Source organism: Herpailurus yagouaroundi, unplaced genomic scaffold (assembly GCF_014898765.1).
Source record: "Herpailurus yagouaroundi ecotype Mexico unplaced genomic scaffold, PumYag 193, whole genome shotgun sequence".
Lineage (NCBI taxonomy): Eukaryota > Metazoa > Chordata > Mammalia > Carnivora > Felidae > Herpailurus > Herpailurus yagouaroundi.
The window spans coordinates 4,612,954-4,636,952 of NW_024412424.1; the positions used below are offsets into that span (position 1 = coordinate 4,612,954).

The 23,999-nt window shown below is 50.0% G+C and overlaps 1 protein-coding gene across 2 annotated transcripts; it reads left to right on the forward strand.

Moving 5' to 3' along the window:
- The first annotated feature begins 3,054 nt into the window (after positions 1 to 3,054).
- CCR9 (C-C motif chemokine receptor 9) lies at positions 3,055 to 19,027 on the forward strand. 2 transcript variants are annotated; one of them, XM_040445112.1, is made up of 4 exons: positions 3,056 to 3,183; positions 8,262 to 8,522; positions 11,042 to 11,086; positions 16,842 to 19,027. In XM_040445112.1, the coding sequence occupies exons 3-4, from the start codon at positions 11,066 to 11,068 to the stop codon at positions 17,922 to 17,924; spliced, it is 1,104 nt and encodes a 367-aa protein (XP_040301046.1). In that variant the 5' UTR covers positions 3,056 to 3,183; positions 8,262 to 8,522; positions 11,042 to 11,065; the 3' UTR covers positions 17,925 to 19,027. The 2 variants fall into 2 exon arrangements, with proteins under 2 accessions (XP_040301047.1, XP_040301046.1); XM_040445113.1 differs by lacking the exon at positions 8,262 to 8,522 and having other exon boundaries at positions 3,055 to 3,183.
- Positions 19,028 to 23,999: the final 4,972 nt, after the last annotated feature.

Consider the following 23,999-nt stretch of genomic DNA (forward strand, 5'->3'; position numbering starts at 1 on the left):
AGGAGAGTAGTCTGCCCTGGGCCGGCTGCCCCCGGCTTGTATCAGACTGAGCCATCCCAAGGTACAGATATTAGCTGCAGCGTCGACCTGTCCTGTCCTGGCCGCTATGGTGGCCCCTAGCCCCGTGGAGTTATTTGAATTTAAATTTAAACCCACGGCAATAAAGTAAATACAGTGCAATGCAACATATCAGTTTCTTAGGCACGCTGACTGCTGTTTAGACCCGCATCAGCCACCTGTGGCTGGCGGCTGCCTGCTGAACAATAGCGATCTAGAACGTTCCCGCCACCGTGGAAAAGCTCCATCATTGGATGCCACTGTTCGACACCCCCAGCACTTCCGTGAGGTTTGTCTTTTCCATTAATGCAGTCAAAAGATGATTAGTAAGCCCCTAGATGCACCACGGGCAAGACGCCACGGGCCCCCGTCCTCACGGAGTTAGCAGACAGAGAGAAATGCCCTCTGCGAAAGGGAGTCGGCAACCTCAGAAGCACCCAGCTCTGAGTTCTAGCTGCACGTGGCGAAACAGGGAGAGGGAACAGAAAAGTCAGGGGTGCTCCCTGCAAGGAATACACCCACACTGGGTGGCGGCCAAAAGAATCACGTTGGTCTTGGCTCCTTTGAGAAGTCGGCTCTCTCTTCTCCTTCTTCACGCCTCCCTGCCTTCCCAGCCTCCGGCCTCCTCTCGGCCGCGCCTTGGTGCTGCCCGAGCCTCCCCACCTCACCTGGACCACGAGGGTCCACACAGAGGAGGACGTCTCCCCACGACAGCACGTTTAGCCCTCTCTTCTTCCCTGAACCCCCTCCCCGACTACCCTTCCTCTCGCCAGCCTCACCCCACCCATCTGCCTGGTGGCCGGCCGTGTCTACCTGGGACGCCCTTACCTGGCGAAGAGACAGCTTGAGTCGGGAGGACGTGGAAACACGGCATCTTCTTCGCCCCGGGGGGCTCTTGCCTCTATAGCAGTGTCTCAGCCTCCTGGGACTCCCCCAGGCCCCCGTCCCAACCTGGGGACAAGCAAGTGCCCTGCTCCGCCTGCCCGAAAGACAGCCAAAGATCAGCTCAGGGAGCATTTTCCCCTCTCCATTGCCCCTTCCTTTTCCATCAACAATTGCCAATGTAGAAGTGAGAGAGCCAGAGCCCTTGGCTGGTGTACCCTTTTAGACACGACGTTCAACGAATATGGGCCAAGAGCAGGGACCTCACGGCTCCCTCGAGGCTGCTGAATCAACCATTGCTTTCGTTCTTACAGCTCATGGTCTGTAACTTTCGGATGTGCTGTTCATTGGCCTTTCCCATTTAGATAATCAGTCCAGATGCATCGAATGCGTCACTTTATTCTGTATGAATGGACGGTGATTGAGGGGCCACGCGTCCGGGGAGATCCACTCTGCCAGAGGGCACCGGTGGGTCCGCAGGATGACAAAAGTACCGCAAAGAGGAAATCGGTCTTCACTCGTGATTGTATCCCGCAACACAAATGAGAGAGAGGCCTCTGTTGCAATAACGACAAGGAACGGACTGGGGTCTTTTCTCTGTTAAAGACAGTAGACGTTACGGGGCTGTGGCTTCTAGGCCGTGATCATCCCCTAAACACCCTTCAACTACCAGGCACAGCACCTGACCCTGGGGCCCAGAAGGGGGTGTGACCGTGTTGTGACGGAGGGCCCTACCATAGCTGTGGGCCAGAAAACTTCATCTGTGAGCTTCATTAAGAATATAACTTCATAAATAAAAAAAACATTGAAAAAAAATTTTAAAAAAGGGGCGCCTGGGTGGCTCAGTCGGTTAAGCGTCTGACTTCAGCCAGGTCACGATCTCGCGGTCCGTGAGTTCGAGCCCCGCGTCGGGCTCTGGGCTGATGGCTCGGAGCCTGGAGCCTGTTTCCGATTCTGTGTCTCCCTCTCTCTCTGCCCCTCCCCCGTTCATGCTCTGTCTCTCTCTGTCCCAAAAATAAATAAAAAAAAAAAACGTTGAAAAAAAAAATTTAAGAATATAACTTCATGTATGCTTAGGCTTTTTTTTTTTAATGCTTTTTTTAATGTTTTTATTTTATTTTTGAGCGAGAGAGACAAGGTGCAAGTGGGGGAGGGGCAGAGCGACAGGGAGACACGGAATCCGAAGCAGGCTCCGGGCTCTGAGCCATCCGCACAGAGCCTGACGCGGGGCTCGAACTCACGAACCGTGAGATCATGACTTGAGCTGCAGTCGGACGCTCAACCGACCGAGCCACCCGGCTGCCCCTGTGTATGCTTAGGTTTTTAAAAAAAATGTCATCGAAACACCCGACCTTAATCAGATGAAACGTGTTGTCAGGGTCTACGTACCTGATGTATGGTAGTTACGTGAAAATAAAATCTTACCGTATCTGACCCCAGTTTTAAGGTGTTTGTGACCCTCCAGCATTCCCCGTGTTCCTGGGTGTGTATCACATCCATGATTTTCTAAAGGAGTGCCACCGTTCAATAGGATTTTTAGACATCTGTGCTGCCTGCCATGGAAGCCACCAGCTACGGGTGGCTATCCAGATCTTATAATGTGGTTGGTGCGACTACGGGACTAGTTTCATTTCAATTAGTTTGAACTGAAAAAGGCACACGTGGCCAGTAGCTACCGCGTCGGCTGGCCCAGCTCTGTGGGTTGAGGTCCACCTGTCAAGGCCAAAAGGGGGTTACGTGGTAGTAGATGGAGCTGGGGGTGACGGTCCCACATCGGCCTGTCCAGGCAACACCGCCTGAGGAAACCTTGCACACCCACACCGGTAGCCTGGCAAGGCTTGTTTTTCCACAGCCCCTCCTTTCCCCTTTTCCCTGGAGTGGCCGTGCTGTCTAGGAAAAGACCTTTTTGTAGACCATCGGTCTGCGTGTGCGTCTTCAGAGAAGATGGTTTCCCTTAGCCCAGCACGTCTGGGCTTTTCACTTCTGGTTGCAAATCATCGATTCTGCTGATTGCTGAGGTTGCAGCTGGTGACTCCCTGCTCCCCACCCTCCCAGGCCACCCCACCAGTGACAACGCAGGTAGGGGTGGCCTGACTTCCTCTCTGGTGTTTTTACTGATATTGCCTGCACAACACTCGTAGAAGCCTTGCCCCTCATCCCAGGCAGAGAGCAGGCCAGCCCTTGCCCCTCGACGGAGCTGGTGGGACCCACCTTCTCCCAGAGCATCTCCCGCTGCCCTCCACAGTGAGTATCACCCTTCTCGGTATCTCCTGTGCCCCCCACTCTTGTGTTTCCTCGATGGCTTCTAAAACCCAGGCTCTCACTCACTTGTTCAGTGGTCGTGAGCCCCAGGCACTTTGCTAGAAGCTTCCAGGAAGGCAAAGGCGAGTCCGGTAGCGGCCTGCCCAGGTTTCCAGGGATGAGTCAGAAGACTCCCTCCCACCCACACGTGTGAAGTAAAGGTTCGAGGCAGTGAGTTCTGTGATTTGTGACTTACAGGAGGGAGAAGCAGGTGCTCGGGACAGGTGACAAGAAGGGGGTCAGGACTGGGAAAGCGAAGCCCCCAGGAGGTCCTCGGGTCCGAGAGGCAGCCCCGCGGGACGGATGTTTGGGGCAGCCTTCTCCGTAGCAGGGAAAAATCAGAAACAAGCAAACTCCGCTCTAAGCGGTGACTGGTTAAGTGAAGGGTGGCATCGCCAGACAACAGAACACCCCACAGCCATCCAGTCCGATGACAGCCCCGCGGTCACTGGCGTGAAACGTGGACCAGAAAGAGGGGTAATGAGAACGCAAGATAGAAAATGGGTTGTGTGGTCCGATTCCCTCCCCACTAAGGGTGCATGTGTGGGAAAAAGTGCAAAGAAAGTGAACAGAGGCTGACCCAAGCGGGGTGTTTGAGCGGTGTTTATTTTCTTCCCCGTATACATTTGCTTTGGGGTTTGTTTTTTTTTTTTGGTTTTTCTGGTACATTACGAAACGTGCAAAATCTCCTTTATAATCGGAAGAAAAGCAAAGCTGCTTCGTTTTCAGTGACCCATCCGTGACTACGGCCGTGTCCTTCCCAACACCCCAACCCTCTCCAGTTCTCTGTTCGCTATTGCTCTGCACCTGCCGTAGCTGCCGGGCCGGAAGGGCCACTGAGGAGCCCAGAGCTGGAAACGCGGGGCAACCACCAGCCCCCCAGGGCCCGTCTCCTCCTCCCCCTGCTGAACAGGCCCAAGTCCATCTGCCGTTTCAGCCCCTGGAGCTCGACGCCTCTTTTCTCCATATCCGTCTATCTGCTCTGAAGGCTTCCTCCACACCCCCCCCCCCGCCCCCTCCCACTCCTCCCGGCCAAGTTCAAGGACTCCCCACTCACAGGCTGCTTGGTGCAGCGTCTACTGGGGGGGAGGGAGACGGGTGCCCGACCCAGGCTTGGTGAGCAGCCGGCCCAAGAGACAGCTCAGAGACCCCACTTTCGTACTGGGGTGGGGGGCGGGGTGGGGTGGCGGGCAGAGCTACCAACAAATAGATGATTCAATCTCAGTGTAGCGAGTCGGACAAACGTGGAAGTGAGACCTGAATTCCTGACTCCCGTCAGTATCTGTATCCAATTCACTGGCTACAGGGAGCGGAGACGGGAAAATGCTGCAGCCGCAGACGCTCCACGATGGTTTTGTTTTATTTATTTATTCACTTACGGAGAGCGAGCGAGCAGGGGAGGGGCAGAGAGAGAGAGAGAGAGAGAGAGAGAGAGAGACAGAGGATCCAAAGCGGGCTCTGCGCTGACAGGCTGACAGCAGTGAGCCCGATGCGGGGCTCAAACTCACGAACTGTGAGATCATGACCCGAACCAGAGTCGGAGGCTCAACCCACGGAGCCAGCGAGGTGCCCCTCGGTGATGATCTTCGTGGTGATTATCTAAGGACGGCAGGGAGCAAAAATGCATGGCCGGGGGCAGTAATGGATGTCAGCCTAACTTTTCTTATAGGTTCTTTTTTTTTTTTTTTTTTTTTTAATGAATTAGCAGCCCTCCCTTCCCCCCCACCCCCACCAAGGTTCCTGTACACGCTTCCTGTTTTCTGGCCTTCATGCCTTTGTTGATATGTTTCCCTGTCCTCAAGCCTTCAAGGGGTCAGCAAAAGTGTCACCTCCTCAGGGAAGCCCTCCCGAGTTGCACTGGAGTCATGACTTCTGCCTCCTAATTCCCAAAGCGACTCGTAGCATTTAGCCTTGCTGGTATTTTGCAGCGATGAGGAGCTCATTACCCTTGAATGTGAGCTTCTAGACGACTTGGATCATGTCTCATACAGAGTTCAAGCCATGCAGGTGTTTCAGGTGTCAAGACACATTGCAGGGGTGAGCCGGGCGGGGGGGATGAAGCATGTTCCCTCTCCTTCCCACAGAGCTCTCTGCATTCCGCAAAGAGCATTGCACTTGACCTTTGCCACGGGGCCCTGCAGGAGGCTGGGCTCTCACCTCCATTTTACAGCTGAGGAAACTAGGCATGTCACTTCTTGCCAAGGTCTCCCAGGCAGAAAGGGCTGGACCAAGGGACAGATGGGGGCTTTCAAACGGGGGTCCATCGTGCTCCCCCCACCTCAGCCCATTATGCTACAGCACAGGGGCAGGCTTCGCAGATCCCAGCGGTTGCAGAACCGTAATGGGGCCACCGGGAGCACCACCGGGGAGAGACTGAGGCCGCACTGAGCCAGACGCCAGAGAGCACTCCCAGCAGACCGGAGAGGGGCCTGCTTTCAGTACGCTTTGCTGTGTGTGGGTGTTTGCCTCCTTCTCAGGGCCGAAGACAAAATGAAAGTGAGCTTGGAGACTTTGCAACTGGTGCAATGAAATCTTTGGAAAGTATTCTGATGGAGGAGAGAGCGGATACGTGGAGAGCCGTCAGCAGCGTCTTTCTTTTAAAAAAAATATTTTTTTAACATCCATTTATTCTTGAGAGAGAGAGAGAGAGAGAGAGTACAAGCCGGGGAGGGGCAGAGAGGGAGGGAGACACAGAATCTGAGGCAGGCTCCAGGCTCCAAGCTGTCAGCGCAGAGCCCGACGCGGGGTTTGAACCCACGAACTACGAGATCATGACCTGAGCTGAAGTCGGACGCTTGACCGACTGAGTCACCCAGGGGCCCCTATTAGCAGTGTCTCCGTGAGCCAGAAACACATTTATCATAGCAGAAAAAGAAACCTTCACGGAAAGCTGATGGAGGCTCTCAAAGTTGCAAACCGAAGCTGCCGCGAATTTGATTATTAGTCCTGACTGCCTTCCAGTCCCTTCACTGGGGCAGCTGTGGGTACCTCCTGGGGATGAGATCTGCAAACAGGTGTACGGAAGGGAAGAGAACTGGGGCTTCTTAAAAAAAAAAAAAAGGTTGACAAGTTATTTTTATGATAGTTCTTAAAATAAAATTTCATGCACAAAGGAACATATTTAAATAGTTTACATAACCTAAAGGAAAAAAAAACGAAAGTCTCACTTTCCACGGGTCATAATTGTTCAAGCTCCTTGCAGAAAATGTTTCAGTACTGATGAGCAGTGAAGTGTGTAACTTTTACATTATTTTTTTCCTTAAAGACCGTGCAACACAGTCTTCTACCTTGCCTTTCTACCTAATACTCTTGGTGACCTCCTTATATCAGCGTGAGGTCTATTTTATTCCATTTATGGGTGACTTCTGTAGGTTTTTTTTTTTTAATGTTCACTTATTTCGTTTGAGAGAGAGTGAGTGAGTAGGGGAGAGGCAGAGAGAGAGGGAGAGAGAGAAAATCCCAAGGAGGCTCCGCACCGTCAGCACAGAGCTCGAGGTGGGGCTCGAACTCACGAGCCGAGAGATCATGACCTGAGCTGAGATCGAGAGTCCGACGTTTAACTGACCGAGCCCCCCAGGCGCCCCCGGGCTCCTTGTGTTTTATTGAAAGCTGTATCAGAATATTGCCAATTGTTGGGTATTTAGGTTGTTTCCGGGTTTTTTTTGTTCTGCAAAAAAATTGCCACATACATCTCCATATACGTATCTTTATTTAGGCTCTTTTGTGAAAACAGCAATAGAACATGTTCCCAGCAGATGAAGTGCTGAGTCAGGGCTGTTGTGCTTTGTAAATTTGACAGATGGAGCTTAATACTCCGAGAAGGTTGCACAGGGCAAGAGGGCAGGAGAGGTGCAAATGTCAACCATCCTGTCTCCAGCATTGGGGAAACCCAGGAGGGCTTCATTAAGGAGGTGACTTTTTTTTTTTTTTTTTTGCTGGCCCTTGAAGGTTGGAGAGCACGGGGACACGCAATTTATACTCCCCACAGCAATGTAGAGGTCTCTTCCCCAAACCCTTACCAATATCATCATCATCAGTCTTTATTTTCAACCTAAAACTAAGTAGCTATAACGAACCATAACCAAAGCCACTCTTTCTTCTTTATGTGGCTTCTTTCCTTGGGAGCTTGTTTTCGTTGATGTTATCCGGCGAATATTCAAGTCTTTATTTAAATTTCTTTTTTAACGTTTATTCATTTTTGAGAGACCGAGAGACAGAGTATGAGCAGGGGAGGGGCGGAGAAAGAGGGAGACACAGAATCTGAAGCAGGCTCCAGGCTCTGAGCTGTCAGCACAGAGCCCGGACGCAGGGCTCAAACCCATGAACAGTGAGATCATGACCTGAGCCGAAGTTGGGTGCTCAACCGACTGAGCCCCCCAGGCTCCCAAATATTCAAGTCTTTTTATGCAGCTACTAGAAATATATGTGGTATTTTCTGGCTAATTAATGTCTCGAAAACCAATCTCTCTGTTCCCCAAGCTGTAATAAAATTAAACGAGCTGAGTGAGGAAGATCCAAAGTTAACTGGGTATTTCAAAAAATGATTTATTGGTTCAGAGCATGATTCAGGGAGGAAAAAAAAGAGGATGTTAAAGTCAATGGGATCGTATGTAATTTGGGGAGTCGCCCTCTGAGAGGAGGTAAACACCCTTTCCTCATCAAACATCCACCCGCTAATTTCAGCAGCCATTGGCGAGTTTCTAATCCCAGGATTCCTTTAAATTTTTTTTTCAATGTTTATTTATTTTTGGGACAGAGAGAGACAGAGCATGAACGGGGGAGGGGCAGAGAGAGAGGGAGACACAGAATCGGAAACAGGCTCCAGGCTCTGAGCCATCAGCCCAGAGCCTGATGCGGGGCTCGAACTCACGGACCGCGAGATCGTGACCTGGCTGAAGTCGGACGCTTAACCGACTGCGCCACCCAGGCGCCCCACCAGGATTCCTTTATATATGTATTAGTTGGCACTGCGAGAAGAGGTTTTTCACCTCTTTGTTCGTGTTTTCATTTATTTTCATTAGTACGGACTCCTGGATCCTCACGTAGTTGGACGTGCTACGAGGATGGCCATCGTGATTTAATTTGGTGCCCAAGTTGCCTCTGATTTGGCTGGCGGGAGCCCCATCGAGTTGGCAGCTATGTCCTTTTGGCGGGTCCTCTTGGTCCTTGGAACACCTGCTTGCTTCCTGATGCAAAAAATCAGTTCTGGGTGCATCTTGCAATTGCCCTAGCTGTGGAATCAGACATTTCTCCAGAGTCCTGCTTCCTTTCGGTGGAAGAAGGTATTTAGAGACCAAGATCAGGGCACTAGGTGCTTGTCTGCTCGGTCATTGTTTTGGGGCCCTCGGGGGACAGTGCCAGGAAATGTGTGTGAAACACAAATACATGTGCATATACACATAAATTATCTGTCTGTATCATCTATCATCTATCAATCTGTCAGTCTATTTATCTCTAATCTGCCTATTATCTATCTCTCCACCTATTATCTATCTATCATCTATGTATCTGTCATCTATAAATCTATCAATATATCTGTCTACAATCTATTATCTATCTATTTATTATCTATCTATCTCATCTATCATCTATCTATCAATCATCTGTCTGTCTATTATCTATCTATCTGTCTATCTATCTATCAATCATCTATGTGTCTATCATCTATCAATCTATCAGTCTATTTATCTCTAATCTATTATCTATCCACCTATTATCTATCTATCTATCTACTATCATCTATCTATGTATCTGCCATCTATCAATTTATCAATCAACCAATCTATGTATCTGTCTATAAGTCTATTATCTATCTATTATCTATCAATCATTTATCTGTCTATTTTCTATCTATCTATCTATCTATCATCTATGAGTCTATCATCTATCTCTCTGTCTATCTCTCTAATCTAAGCTTGAAAACCCGAGTTCATCTTGAGCCCTCAGTTCCGTGAGAATGGCACAAGGCACTCCAAGGCATTTTCAAGAAGCAGCTGGCAAGAAGGTTTCAAGGAAGAAGTTCTGGCTGCCTTCCTCCCCACCTGCTAAAGGCCAGATAGGACTCTGAGGAGGGAAGTAAACCAGAAAATTTCCTTTAGCTCTCACTCACTTTCTTTTCTTTACTTGAATCATTTTACTGAGGTCCAACTACAAAAGACTACATTTACAGTGCAGACTACAAGCTCTGACATACGTATACCCGTGAAACTTTCACGTAATGAGTATCATGAGTATACGTGTCACCCCCGAAGGCTTCCTTGTGAGCCTTTGTGCCCTCGCTCACCTCACACCCTCCCCCGCCTCTTCTCCCTCTCTCACCAGGAAATCACTGGTCTGTGTTCTCTCACGCTAGATTAGTTTGCATTTTCTAGAATTTTATGTAAGTGGAATCACGCTGTATGCGTGCTTTGGTCTGGCTTCTTTATGTAGCATAATTATTTTGAGATTCATCCGTATGACTGTGAGTATCAGTTGTTCATTCTGATTCCATTGTGTGGCTATGCCCACGGTCCATGTATCCCTTCCTGATAATGGATAGGGTATCCAGTATTTGGGTTATTTCCAGTAATTGCTATTGCAATAGAGCAGCTATGAACATTCCTGCATCAGTCTTTGTGTGGACGATGCTTGCCTTTTTCTTAGGGAAGGACATCGCAGGGGGATGGTTAGGTCACGTGCTGGGTGTATGTATAACTTTTTTTTTTAATGTTTATTTACTTATTTTTGAGAGAGAGAGAGAACACAAGCAAGGGAGGGGCAGAGAGAGAGGGAGACACAGAATCCCAAGCGGGCTCCAAGCTCTGAGCTGTCAGCACAGAGCCTGACATGGGGCTTGAACTCACGAACTCTGACCTCATGACATGAGCTGAAGTCGGACGCTTAACCGACTGAGCCACCCAGGCGCCCTTATGTTTAACTTTTTAAGAAACTGACAAACGGTTTTCCAAAGTGGTTGTACCACCGTTAGGTGCTCAAAACCACCACACTCTCAGAAAAGGAGGATGAGTCACGATGTTGTGTTGTAGAAAGGAAACCAACAGGTGAGGGTTGAATCTATGAAGGAGAATTGTTTTATTCTGAAAACTTGGGGTGTGGTGCTAGATGTGTTTCTTGGGAACACATCTATATATAAAAAGAAATGCCCGGCTCAGGCGGAGACACGTCCTCGAGTGAAGTAAGCTATTGTTCCCTTAGTCATACAGGGGTGGGTTTGCAGAGATTCAAAACACATACGCACAACAGCCGAGATTTATGGAAGTCAGCTTGGAGACCCTTCGCATTAGGGAACTACCTTTTTTTTTTTTTTTTTTTTTTTTTTTTTTGCTAAACCAAATCTGGGACTTCCAGGAAATAGGACCCCTTTTCCCATCCTGGGCTTACAAATGAAGCATGTAGGTAGGTGCTGGGGCCCAGAGAGGTCTCAAGCCAACCTCTGTCCTGTGATCTTCAGGAGCCCCCTGGTTGGTAAAATAAGGAGGGGGGCATTTAGCAAAACAGATCCTGAGAAGTGGAGTCGAGAGCAAATGAACTCAGGTAAAAAGAACGCTGGGAAAACATGAAGTCCCCAAAAGGGCTCTTAGGGGAGAGGTTTCTCTCGTTTCTATGTTGACAACCAAGATCATTTTGGAATCTAGAATATTTGGCTTGGTGTCAATGTAATATGGACTGTAACTCTCGCCTGGGATTTTTATATTTTTTGCACAAGGACAAACAGATATAACCTCCAGTCTCCATCGTTAGGCGTTTATTACTGTTCATTTATAAGACAGACCTCTTTTTGATTTTTGCCTTCTCTTCCTAGAAGCAAGCTTGCATCTGATCCATCATGGTGCCCACAGAACTCACAGTGAGTATCGCCATGTTCCTCAGGCTCCTCGAAATCCACTGTCAGAAAGTGGTCCAGGTTCATTCTTCTGCATGTCTCCGTCCAGTTTTCCCAGCACCACTTGCTGAAGAGACTGTCTTGATTCCATTGGATTTTCTTTCCTGCTTTGTCAGAGATGAGTTGGCCATACGTTTGTGGGTCCATGTCTGGGTTCCCTATTCTGTTCCATGGATCTGAGTGTCTGTTTTTGTGCCAATACCATACTGTCTTGATGATTACAACTTTGTAGCATAGCTTGAAGTCCGGGATTGTGATGCCTCCTGCTTTGGTTTTCTTTTTCAAGATTGCTTTGGCTCTTCGGGGTCTTTTCTGGTTCCATACAAATTGTAGGCTTATTTGTTCCAGCTCTGTGAAGAATGTTGGTGCTATTTTGATAGGGATTGCACTGAATGTGTAGATTGCTTTGGGTAGTATCGACATTTTAACAATATTTGTTCTTGTAATCAATGAGCATGGAATAGTTTCCCTCCACCCTTTTTTTTTGTGGAAATGCACTGTCATCTTGCCTGGTTTTTTTGGGGTGGGGGGCGGTGTGGGAAGGAACCTGCTGTGGAGGAGAGATTTCTCTGTGTGGGTTCCCAGGGGTAAGGTCTCTGCCGAGCAGTGCCCCATATGGGCGGCCAACGCCAGCACAGAGGGCTTTACAAACATGAAAAACCGGAAGAGCCTCAGGGTTTGTGGTGAAGTGAAGGAACACACTATTTTAGATCTCATTAACAGGTAAGAGTTTTTATGATTGGATGTGTCTGTTCTGAAACTAAGACAAAGGAGGATATGGGACAACCCTGAATTTGTGGGTTTTTTTTAAATGATTATTTATTTATTTTTGAGAGAGAGCATGAGTAGGGAAGGGGCAGAGAGAGAGAGAGAGAGAGAGAGAGAGAGGGAGAGGGAGAGAGAGAATCCCCAGCAGGCTCCTTGCTGTCGACACGGGGCTTGAACTCACAAACTGTGAGATCATGACCTGAGCCAAGATCAAGAGTCGGACGCTTAACCGACTGAGCCACCCGGGTGCCCTCATCATTTGTTTTGAATAAACCTGCGGTGAGCACATCAGTTCTGTCTCTTACACAACAGGACATAGGCTTTTCAAAAACCACATAAGAGCCTGTATTTCTCTAAACGAGACAAAGAGGCTAACGAAAATACTGGGTAAAGCCATCATCCAGAGAGTCATTTGGGATTTTGTAGCCAAATGTAATCAAGGACAGAATCACATCAGATTGCTCCGTTTTTTGCCGTCCTCATAAACGCCTCACAGAAATATCTAACTGGTTTAATTTTGCTTTTCTCAAAGAGAAAGTCTGGGTTTTACAAGTCGGTGGTTGAAATCAAGCCTTCTTAGTGGGGCTAACAGACTGCCCTTCAAGGTACACTGGTCTATGAGTTCCAAGGTCCACGGAGCTTGGTGGTCGCAATTGTTGACCTTAGACAAGTCGGCGATGCCACGCTAATGATGTTTAGTATTGCATGTGTATTGTTGCACATACCTAACAATAAAAGAGACGATTAACTTGGATCTGCTGAAGTAAACGAGGTAAGTCTCCTTTCTGACCAGAATCAGACCCTTCGTTTCTCCTGTAGTTAGAATTTGCCTTTCATCCCGGATGCGGTGGAAACAGCTAGGTTGGGGCAGCCGAGTCGGGGCTGTGTCTCAGCCCGATTCGGTTTTGTCGTCTGGGATCTCGGAAGCTATCTAGACCCTGCAAGGCAGGCCCAGAGAGGAAGAAAAATACACCCCGATGATGACCTCTTATGGTCAAGAGGTGCCCAGCAGCACCTAAATGGGGAAAAGATGGGGCTCTTAATGGCTATTGGCAAACAGCCCATGACATCCCAGTGGCCACTGTTCCGAGGAAGGGCTGTGTGCCGGTCAGTACCCAGGACGCTGCCTTCCTTCGACTTCACAGTGAAGGCAGAGCCATGTTTGCGGATGAGGAAACCGAGGCTGGGAGGGTGGGGGAGGGGTCAGGGTCATGGCGAATTGGAGGAGGAGACCCACAGAATGCTCTCAGTGCCCATAGCATCCCCAGGGTGCTCCCTGTAGACAACTGTCAAAGGCGCTGAGATCCAGGTCTTACCGTTTGGAAGTCTTACTTCCTCAAGTGTGGGGACAGGGCGCCCTAGAGACGGAGGCCGGCCATTCCTGCTCCTCCTGACTAGCTCACATCCCTCCCTCCCTCCCTCCCTCCCTCCCTCCCTCCATCTTCCCTCCCGCACCCCTTCCCCCATGCAGGTGCCCACTTTAGTGCTGAGAAGAAATAAGGGATGTGGCCTCGCAGGACACGGGCTTTGTCCTTGGCCCTGTTCTCTGCCTAGAGGTGCAGGCGACGGGCCTGGGGCTGATAGAAGCCTTCCAGCCTTCCGGAGATAACCTGAGTCAATGCAGGAGGCTCCTGAAAATCTGGAGGCCTTCTTCCTGCCCCAGAAGATGCTTAGCCCTTGATGCTTGGCCCTGCTTCTTCTTCTTCTTTTTATTTTTTAATTTTTTTTTTAACACTTATTTATTGTTGAGAGACAAAGTGCAAGCAGGGGAGGGGCAGAGCGAGAGGGAGACCCAGAATCAGAAGCAGGCTCCAGGCTCTGAGCTGTGAGCACAGCCCCGATGTGGGGCTTGAACTCATGAACCGTGAGATCATGACCTGAGCCGAAGTTGGACGCTTAACTGACCGAGCCACCCAGGTGCCCCTCCTTTTGCTTCTTTAACCAAGCTTAGCCTGGGGTTTCTGTACGTTTCTACTGTGCAGAGCTGGCCTAAGGGGTCTTGTCTGGTGACTGTAATTGGGCTACAAGCTTGGCCGAGCTTCCCAATTAAAAAGGGGCCCTGATATGGTTCATGAGGGAAAAAGAGACCCTTCCCTATTCTTCAAGAGATACGAAAGCCTTTCTTCACATCTCCTTTGTATTTAAAGGCCTAACGTCTTGGGTAGGTCTTAGTGAGTAGGACACAGACGTCTATGAAGAAGCCCCTGGAGGCCCTGCTCTCAGGGGAGAGAGTGGATCCCACGAGGGCTCCTTAGACACCACCTTGATGGAGACTTTAGGAAGGGTGCCCGGGAGAATGTGGGAAGTTGTTCTAGGCATTGCCCAAACTAGAAGGTTCTGGCATGGGCTCCTGGATGGGAAATAGACTGGAAACATGCAGATTAGCCTGTCATTCCACCGATTCTCTCCTGGGATCTCTTCCTGCTGTGCAAGGCTCTGAGAGCAGCCTGCCTAGGTAGCTTCTCCAGCAAGAACAGTGTCTCCAGGACGGCTCAGAGAGCAGGCGAGCTGGAAGGAAGGAATCCATTCTCTCAGAGTCCTCATGGAAGCCTGAGCCCTCATCTGAGAGAGGTCTTCCTGCCCTGGAAATGTGAGGATTACGTCACACACGCACGTCACGGTGTCGGCACTGGGTCTGGCATGCACTAGGCACCCCAGCTATGGCGAATAAAATACGTTGGTAAATAGTGCCGTTTACGTCTGCTGGGAAGTTTTCGAAGGATACCGTGTCTAACATCCAAAGGATATATACCCATCGTGCATGTCCAGAGCTAGAAGCGCGAGTCCCAGCATGGTGGGGGGACACGTTTGCCCAGGACTCCCCTAGCCTGGGACATAAAGGCAGCCAAACCTTTCATCTTGTACGGATGATGTAGGCCTACCTTGGTCTTCACAACAAATGTGGCCTCGATGACACGTATACAAATCTAGGGGTTTTTTGTGTGTGAGTCAAACCACTTTTAAAATACGCCGGGGTTGGGGGGGAGTCCCTAACTAAATACAGTTCTATGCTGGACCACCGGGCCCTCCACCCTCAGCCAACTGGAGAACACACGCCTTGGGCTTCAAGCGGGACACATTCTGGGGGTCAGCGCTGGGGAGTGGTGGTCGTGCCCGCTTACTGGGCAGTGGAGAAGGCTGGGTCTCCTGGGGCACTGGAAATGCTGAGGTCCCCCCCTTCCCCCCGCCACCCCCGGGGCTGTATCTGTGGATGGGGACGCTGTTTCCCTCCCGGATTTATAGCTTGGGGCTCAGGTGCATGTGACAGTCTCTTAAAAGTATTTGATCACCCCCAAAAAATGTAAAAAAGAAACAAAAGAAGGAAGGAAGGAAGGAAGGAAGGAAGGAAGGAAGGAAGGAAGGAAAAAGAGGAAAGGGAAGGGAAGGGAAGAAAAGAAAAAAAAAAGAAGAGAAAAGAAAAAAAGAAAAGAACCTCTACAAAAGCAGTTTCACGCTTACTCATTGTGTGGATTCACAGTTAACACCTGCTCATCTGCACGAGCAGATGACTTTTCCCCAAAATGTCACCGTGCCGACCCATTAAAGCTACACTGATCCCCATCTTGGGGTCTCTGTGTTCTTCATATTCTTCCTTCCCACCCTAAAAGTTCTTTTTGCTCCAAGTCTATGCAAGCCCCACCTCTCAGGGGACAACCTCCCTGGGGGGCCACGACGATGCCAGGCTGCCAGGTTTGGCTTTGGGAGAAGTCTCCTGGCATCCTCACCAAAATATGTGTCTCCCAGGGAATCTGTCCTCCCAAGACACTGGGTTTCTGGGTAATGGCTGAAGCTGGAGAGAAATCTTTATTTTTTTTATTAAAAAAATTTTTTAATGTTTATTTATTTTTGAGAGGGAGAGACACAGAGTATGAGCAGGGGAGGGGCAAAGAGAGAGGGAGACACAGAATCTGAAGCAGGCTCCAGGCTCTGAGCTGTCAGCACAGAGCCCGACACGGGGCTCGAAGTCACAAACCGTGAGATCATGGCCTGAGCTGAAGTCAGATGCTTAACCGACTGAGCCACCCAGGCGTCCCTTAGAATTCTTAACAAAGTTTGAATAAGGGATCCTGAAAGCTATATAACCTGTCCCGTGCTTGTGCATGTATGTGAAAGGGTATGAATGAGTGTGTGCGTGTGAGTGTGTGTGTGTGTGTGTGTGTGTGTGTGTGTGTGTGTGTGTTGCTGTTTCAGGAGCAGAGGATACATAGTTTGCAGAAGGCTCAGAAGAATCTGGACCCAGAAAAGTTTAGGAGCCTCTGAGGACCTTTATGGAAGAATGGAATAGAGAGGAGAGGGGCGCCTGGGTGGCTCAGTCAGTTAAGCGTCCGACTTCGGCTCAGGTCATGATCTCACAGCTTGTGAGTTCGAGCCCCGCGTCAGGATCTGTGCGCACAGCTCGGAGCCTGGAACCTGCTTTGGATTCTGTGTCTCCTTTTCTCTCTCTGCCCCTCCCCAGCTCGCACTCTGTCTCTCCCTCTCTCAAAAATACATAAACATTAAAAACAATGTTTTAAAAACTTAAAAAAAATGGAATAGAGAGGAGAAATCAGAATCATTCAGAGTTCAATACAGGTTTGTGCCCATCATTGGTCCCAAGGGGGTCCTACCACATCCGATCACTTGTCATGTGTCGTGTAACTGTTCATGTGTGCCCTCCACCAGCAGGTGGGTTCTGCGAGAGCTGGAACCACATCTGACTTACCCACTACTGTGTTTTTGGCATGCACGCGGTACCTGACACGGAATAGGCGTGCGAGAGATAGTCATGGACTGTATAAATCTGTTGTGATGTGGGCAGATGCCCTCAGAAATTCCTGCTTGCCCTGCATGCATTTCTCTGCCTCGTCGCAGATTTTGGGGGCTGGGAGGGTCACGGGGTCCGGGCCCCTGCCGTTCTGAGATCCTCCGAAGGATCGTCCTTGACCTGATGGTGTCTGGTGTCTCCTCGCAGGGTCTTGTCTCTAACATGTCTGACGATTACAGCTACCATCCCACGTCTCCTGTGGATGACTACCCAAACCTCCCTGAACTTTACTGTAAGAAAAACAACGTCCGGCAGTTTGCGAGCTACTTCCTCCCGCCCTTGTACTGGCTCGTGTTCATCGCGGGCGCCTTGGGCAACAGTCTGGTCGTCCTTGTCTACTGGTACTGCACGAGAGTGAAGACCATGACCGACATGTTCCTCCTGAATCTGGCAATTGCTGACCTCCTCTTTCTCGCCACGCTTCCTTTCTGGGCCATTGCCACCGCGGACCAGTGGAGATTCCACACCTTCCTGTGCAAAGTGGTCAACAGCATGTACAAGATGAACTTCTACAGCTGCGTGCTGCTGATCATGTGCATCAGCGTGGACAGGTACATTGCCATCGCTCAGGCCATGAAAGCGCAGACCTGGAGGCAGAAGAGGCTCGTGTACAGCAAAATGGTCTGCTTTGCTGTCTGGGTGCTGGCGGCCATGCTCTGCATCCCCGAAATCCTGTATAGTCAACTCAAGAAGGAATCTGGCATTACCATTTGCACCATGGTTTACCCTAGTGACGAGAGCACCAAAGTGAAGTCGGTGGTCTTAACCTTGAAGGTCGTCCTGGGCTTTTTCCTTCCTTTCGTGGTCATGGCCTGCTGCTACACCATCATCATCCACACTCTGTTACAAGCCAAGAAGTCATCCAAGCACAAGGCCCTGAAGGTGACCGTCACCGTCCTTACTGTCTTCTTCCTATCTCAGTTCCCCTACAACTGCATTCTGTTGGTGCAGACCATCGATGCCTACGCCATGTTCATTTCCAACTGTGCCATTTCCACCAATATTGACATCTGCTTCCAGGTCACTCAAACCATCGCCTTCTTCCACAGTTGCCTGAACCCCGTGCTCTATGTTTTTGTGGGCGAGAGATTCCGCCGGGATCTTATGAAGACCCTGAAGAACTTGGGTTGCATCAGCCAGGCGCAGTGGGTCTCGTTCACGAGGAGAGAGGGAAGCGTGAAGCTGTCGTCCATGCTGCTGGAGACGACCTCGGGAGCGCTCTCCTACTGAGGGGTCTTGGCTCCGACGTGGATGGCCCTCTCGGAAGTAATGAGAAATACAAGTACAGCTTCTCCACTGATGGGACCAGAGGGAAACCAATGAAGAAAAAGAAAAAGGAAGTGGGGGGAGGGGGGGAGAAAAAGCCCAGAAAGGGATGATTTTGGACAATTACTTTAGTTAGAATTTCCAAGTCAGAGTTTTCCACATGGACTGGCCATCCCGTGAGACCATGGACTGGCTCTTGGCTGCAATGTGTACAATTTTCAGAGAAGGACCAACAGACAGCTCTTTAGACCACCCTGGCTTCGTCCCTCGTCTGAGCATTAATGCAACTGGAAAAGGCGTTCGATTTTCCCAGTATACTGCGGATGGCGGTGGCTTCGGTTCTGAAGCCACCCCTTCCAAAAGGAGACATGGACCCACTGGCCGCGGCCACCAGGAGTCCACAAAAGCACAAGGTTTCCTGAAAACTTCCATCTTGGCGGGGAATTTCTGCCGTGACTTTGGGGCCTGGTGCCCATGCCAGGTCTTCTAGATTCTTGATCAGAATCTTTTCAAACAACCTCAGATTGTCTCCTCTGGTCTCCTTGATCTGTTCTGGGCCAGGGAGGGACCCTGAGCCTCTTTTGAACTACCTGCTTGACTAGCCAGCGAGCCCCTGGACTAGTAGCCATATCCGAACATCATCCCTATTCTCTTGGTGCTCCCGTGTCCATTTCTGGGTCCTTCTGGGGGGTTCTGTGACTCCACAGAGTCTGCACAAGGACTCCACATGTCCACTTGTGTCACAGGGGCGGTCAGCCTGTGCGGGGACTCTGAGAACCCGAGCACCCTGGCTCTGTTGTGGGCTCAGTCTGCCAGGTAGCTTTTGTGATGGTCCACTTTTCCACTTCCCATAAAACGGGTTGGTTTTACGGACCCTCTTGTTTCTCAGGCGGCTGGAAGTAGACCTGCGTCCACGCCGCTCCTTTTCTTAATGGATAGCGCTCACATGTTCAAAAGCTTTCGATTTAGAGATTAGGCTGGAAAAAAGTAATAGAATTCACTTTTGCTTTGTTTCTTTTAACTATTTGGCTAGCACATTTGAAAACATTTTATAGGGGCCCCTGGGTGGCTCAGTCGGTTGAGCATCCGACTTCGGCTCAGGTCGCGATCTCACAGTTTGTGGGTTCGAGCCCTTCATAGGGCTCTGTGCTGACAGCACGGAGCTTGGAGCCTGCCTCGGATTCTGTGTCTCTCTCTCTTTCCTGTTTGCACTCTCTCCCTGTCAAAAATAAGTAAAAATTAAAAAAAATTTGTATATTAGAAAATAAAATCTCCAAAATACTTTAAAGCCATCTTGGCTGCCTGGTCTTCCTCTCTCCTCTGGTCAAACTTATTTCCCAGGCTTGTCCCAGTTAGCCCAGTGGGATTTCCAAGGGGGGGCTATTCGAGCAGCCCACGAATCACCCTGGCTTTGCTACTTGCTCTAGAGGAAGCATCTGATTTTCTAGGTGTGCTACGAATCACTGTGGTTTCAGTCCCAAGACCACGGCTTCCAAAGGTGGCACCGAAGCCTGGACTCTGCCACCTCATCTTCCCCCTCCCTGTCCATGTCTCAAGTGTGCGTCAGTGAGAAATGAAGGGAGCAGAACATGGGCAGTGACACAAAGACCTTGCTAACCTACCCTGTGTGCAGGAGGCTGGAGGTAAACAAGCATTGGTCTGGGACCAGCCCAACGACGTGGGCCCCAGTGTAAGAAACACCACTTACGGTAGGGGGGAGGGTGATGTCCCCAAGGCCACTGTATGGACAGAGCCATCGCTCGGCTACCATTTCCAGGAGACCCAGGCGGCTTTGAAGGAACCCAGGAGAATAAGCAACAAGTATGGGCCAAACCTAAATAACATTGCGCAGTTAGGTGGAAAGAACACGACCTAGTTTGGCTTTGCCATTCAGCGCGCTTCTGATACTGTGCTTCTGATATGTGTCACGGGGGCCCTGGTGGAGCTGAGGAAGTGGGGAGAGATGGAGGGAGAAAGGGGTGAGCCATGATGTGCTTGCTGGGTCTACGCTGGCTCAGATTTACCTAAGAGACACTGTAATGGAGATTTAGTGAGAGTTGAGACATAATGTACATTTGGCCAATGCCCGTGAGTTGGAAAAAAAATGCCGGGGACTATACTTTTCCCCTCTCTGATTTTTAAGGAGGGGGATGTGGGACACCATGAGAATGTCAAACCCTGGGTCGCACTCGGACGCATGGTGGTCATGCTTGGTTCCAAGGGTTTCTTTTAGGACATGATTTGTCACTATTGCATCATCCCAGACCTACCAGCTCCAAAGGAGGATTAAAGACAGGCTGCAATTGAATTAAAGACAGGCAAAGACTGAAAGTATGTTTTGTGGCAAACTGTTTTCATTTTTAAATGATTGCATAAATAGGACCATTTTACATTCAAACTAATCTAGGTGTTGGCAGCAGATTTAAGCCACTCAACATTTTGAGAGAATACGTGGTGTGAGTACCTTTTGAAATAAAGATAAAAGAGGGTTATCATATATGATTACGTTTGACTAGATAGAACTTTATAAAGGAGAACAACCAAGAAACTGAACGAAATGTGATGTTTTCATTGCCAAAAGAGAGATTGTCTTTTTTACCAAAATTTTTTTTTAGAAAACTAATTTTAAGTCCATACATCACAACGTGTACATCCAAGGGGGGGTTGTTGTTTTGACGTAGTCGACTTGGATGACTGGAGATTTGGTGTCTTGGGCTGCCTTTCAGGCCTGCAAAATGCTAAGTCACTCAGCAAACATTTGTGTCTATACTAGGAGCCAGACCCTCTCTACTCACCCAACAGGGTTACAATATGCTTTCCCTCAAGATGCTTACACTCTACAATGTGGAAAAGCCAAGCACCGTGTGGCCTCCAACACGGAAGATAGTATGGAAGGCTCTATCAGGTGATATCCCTTGGCTGACAAACATGAGGTGTCCTTGTATGGCTTAAAGACTGGTGTGTAGATAGTTCCCAGGACAAGTTGCATATGGCGACCTCGTTAGGTTGCCCAAGAGCAAGGATGTTATGTCCTTAGGGTAGTAATGCAGTCCTGTTGTCTACGGGCAGCCTGAGAGGAGCCAGTGGTCAAGGGTGGGCGGGCTGAGCAGGACTGGACACAGTGCTTTCCCACGGCCTGGTGAGTGGCCTGGGTTGCTGCCTGTTGGCTTTTGCAAGACAGGTGTGCAGTTATAATGTCTTCCATTTGCCCATAGCAGTTGTTACAAATAGTCCTGCTCAAGGAAGCAACCAGCTCCAGTGGGCTCCTTCCCTGGATCTGGTCCTCCTTCTCTGGAGGCCATCACCACTGCAGTGTGGTGGTGATGGGTAGTGGCTCCACGATGGGCTTAAATACCCAGCAAAGGCTGTCACGAAGCATGAAACCTTTGGACATCATCGACTTTTGGCTCCAAGAAATGAAAAGCTGTCACACGTGTCCACACGGCCCTTTTGTGTTTATAATCTTTGAATGCTGTGCTTGGTTCTCTAATTCTGATTTGGCCTCATAAGTTGGAGCTTCCCATGGGGTCCAGGGCAAAGGAAGGGCAAAAGTATCCCCCACCTCCCCTGGCTCGGTGCCTGAGGATTTCTGTCGCGCACTGGACTTGACCTCTCTCCATTGGAGCGTCTCCTCCTTCTCCTACACTCTGGTCAAGGGGCTCCAGCACACTCACCTTATTTATTTATTTATTTATTTATTTATTTATTTAGAGACGTCATGAGCAACAGAGGGGCAGAGGGAGAGGGAGAGAATCCCAAGCAGACTCCAAGCCCAGCAAGGAGTCTGATGCAGGGCTTGATCCCATGAACGATGAGAGCATGACCTGAGCTGAAATCAAGAGTCAGATGCTCAAGTGGCTGAGCCACCCAGGTGCCCCAACCTTATGCATGTTAGATGCTCAAGGGAAATCTCTCTTTATTCAAGTTGTTTATTGTGCACGATCAGTAAGCACCGTGGCTGTAGAGTGCGGTTGCCATCACAACCAAGAGGCAACGGTGCTTCTGCCATACCATCCTTTCTCCCCCGTCCCGTCGGCCCCTCCCGTTGCAGTTGAGTGTGGTCTAAGCCTGCATCCTCCCGGACCGGGACTGTTTCTCTAATCAGGTCTATTTTATGGGTACAGGTGCCCCAAGAGCCAATGTCCCATTCCATGTCTTTCTTTGCTTTTATATCATTAAAACCTACAAAAGATATGCAAATGTATCTCTCCAACATTAGACTCTCGATGAGCTCTCTTCCACCCTTAACGTGCTTACTTGTTACACTCGATTGTGGTACCAGGGGCGAAGTAAGAAGTCCCTGTGGTTGGGTGGAGGTTCCCCCTCAACTGAATTTCCCCTCAAGGGCTTGCAGCGAATGTGGTCCGCACATAATCGCCAGCTGGCAGCTCCTCCAGGGTCCGCCTGTGCTCACATGTGCTGCAGAGAGCAGCTCTGGCCAGAGCCGTGTCACCCCAGGCCACTGCAGCCAGTGCCTGAGAGGCGGGGGATAGAGGGCGTCAGGCTGCTGGGCGCTCTGATAGGCGCAGCTGCTCCAGAGCTCCCTGCCTGCCTGGCCCGCTGGCGGAGGATCGTCAGCCTCGCATCGCCCTTGAGCCTCCTTCTGCTCAATCCCGTCTCTTCCCACCTCCTTCCGTGGGTGTTGATCCCTGATCAATATCTTGCACCTTGAACTCCAGCTCAGTGTCTGCTTCTAGAGAAGTCAGCCTGTAACAATCTTTCACCGGGGGCTACCCATCCTGAGAGCCCATCTAAGAAGACCTGATGGGTGCAGAGCATGGGGTGTCCAAGAGCTACGAGCGGTGAGCACCTGTCACAGAACCCATCTCAGAAGGCTGGGGGCTCAGGCTGTGTCTGATCTTAATTGAGTTGTCAGAGATCTTGTGCACCGACGGTAGGTCAGGGTCTTGGTGTGCAGGACAGACACGGTCTTCCCCCAGCCCAGGACCTTTCAGCCACTGTCCCCTGCTCACTCTCTCCGGGCCTGGTAGGTACTGTGATTAACCTCATTTTACAGACGAAGGGACTGAGTCTCAGATGTGTTAGTACCTCGCCCAAGGTCACGCAGTTCACAACAGGGTATGCCAGGCTCTCAAGCCTTGGCTTCTGCCTCGTGTTGCCATCCCGCCTTGCCTGCCATGGTCAGACAAACCAGCCATTGCTTTGGAGCGTTGACCAACACTTGGCCAAATACCAGGCCGAGTTCCAGGGAGCACAAAGACAGATGGACAGATACCATCGCACGCAATCTCTAACTGATGCCGTGTGACCTCCGAGGCCCAGCTGACACCTCCCTCAAAACATGGTCTGGGGGGCGAACCAGCAACAGACGATGTCATCAGCCTCACAGAATCGAAAAAGGTTCCCACCTGCTCCCTCTCTTCAGGCTCCACCCCAAACACATACAGCTGTGGACCCTCAAACTCTGCCGGAGGGGTGGGTGTGTGTGTGTGTGTGTGTGTGTGAGCGTGCGTGCGTGTGTGTGTGCACATAGGTGCAAGAGCACTGTACCCAAGCCCGGGCAGACACCTGGAACACAGAGCACCTGGTGGTGGCTTGTCCTCCCTCCCCTGACACCAGCTTTCCTGACTACTTCCTCCCAAATAGACCTGCCCATCTGCCCCCTGAATACCACTGAGCGGCCTCCATCAAGACCACATGGAACGGAGGAATCACCCAGCTGAGCCCTGCTCACACTCCTGATCCACAGAATCCTGGGATGTAATAAAATCGTTACCATTTTCTCAAGCCATTGAGTTTTGGGGTAATTGATTTTGTAATATTTAAAAATTTTGTAAGTTTATTTATTTATTTTGAGAGAGACAGAGACGACATGAGTGAGGGAAGGGGGCAGAGAGGGAGAGAGAGAGAATCCCAAGCAGGCTCCTCGTGTGGGGCTCGAACTCACCAACCGTGAGATCATGACCTGAGCCGAAGCCAAGAGTTGGACGCTTAACCGACTGGGCCACCCAGGTGCCCCATGATTTCCTAATATTTCTTTGGCATAAAATTCTCTTTGGCTCACTCACAAGTCTGTGA

Bases quoted from the DNA above. Each gene is read 5' to 3' on its own strand.
- CCR9 (XM_040445113.1), top strand. From the start codon at position 11,066: ATGGTGCCCACAGAACTCACA. The intron at 11,087-16,841 runs GTGAGTATCGCC...GTCTCCTCGCAG, and splicing joins TGGTGCCCACAGAACTCACA to GGTCTTGTCTCTAACATGTC.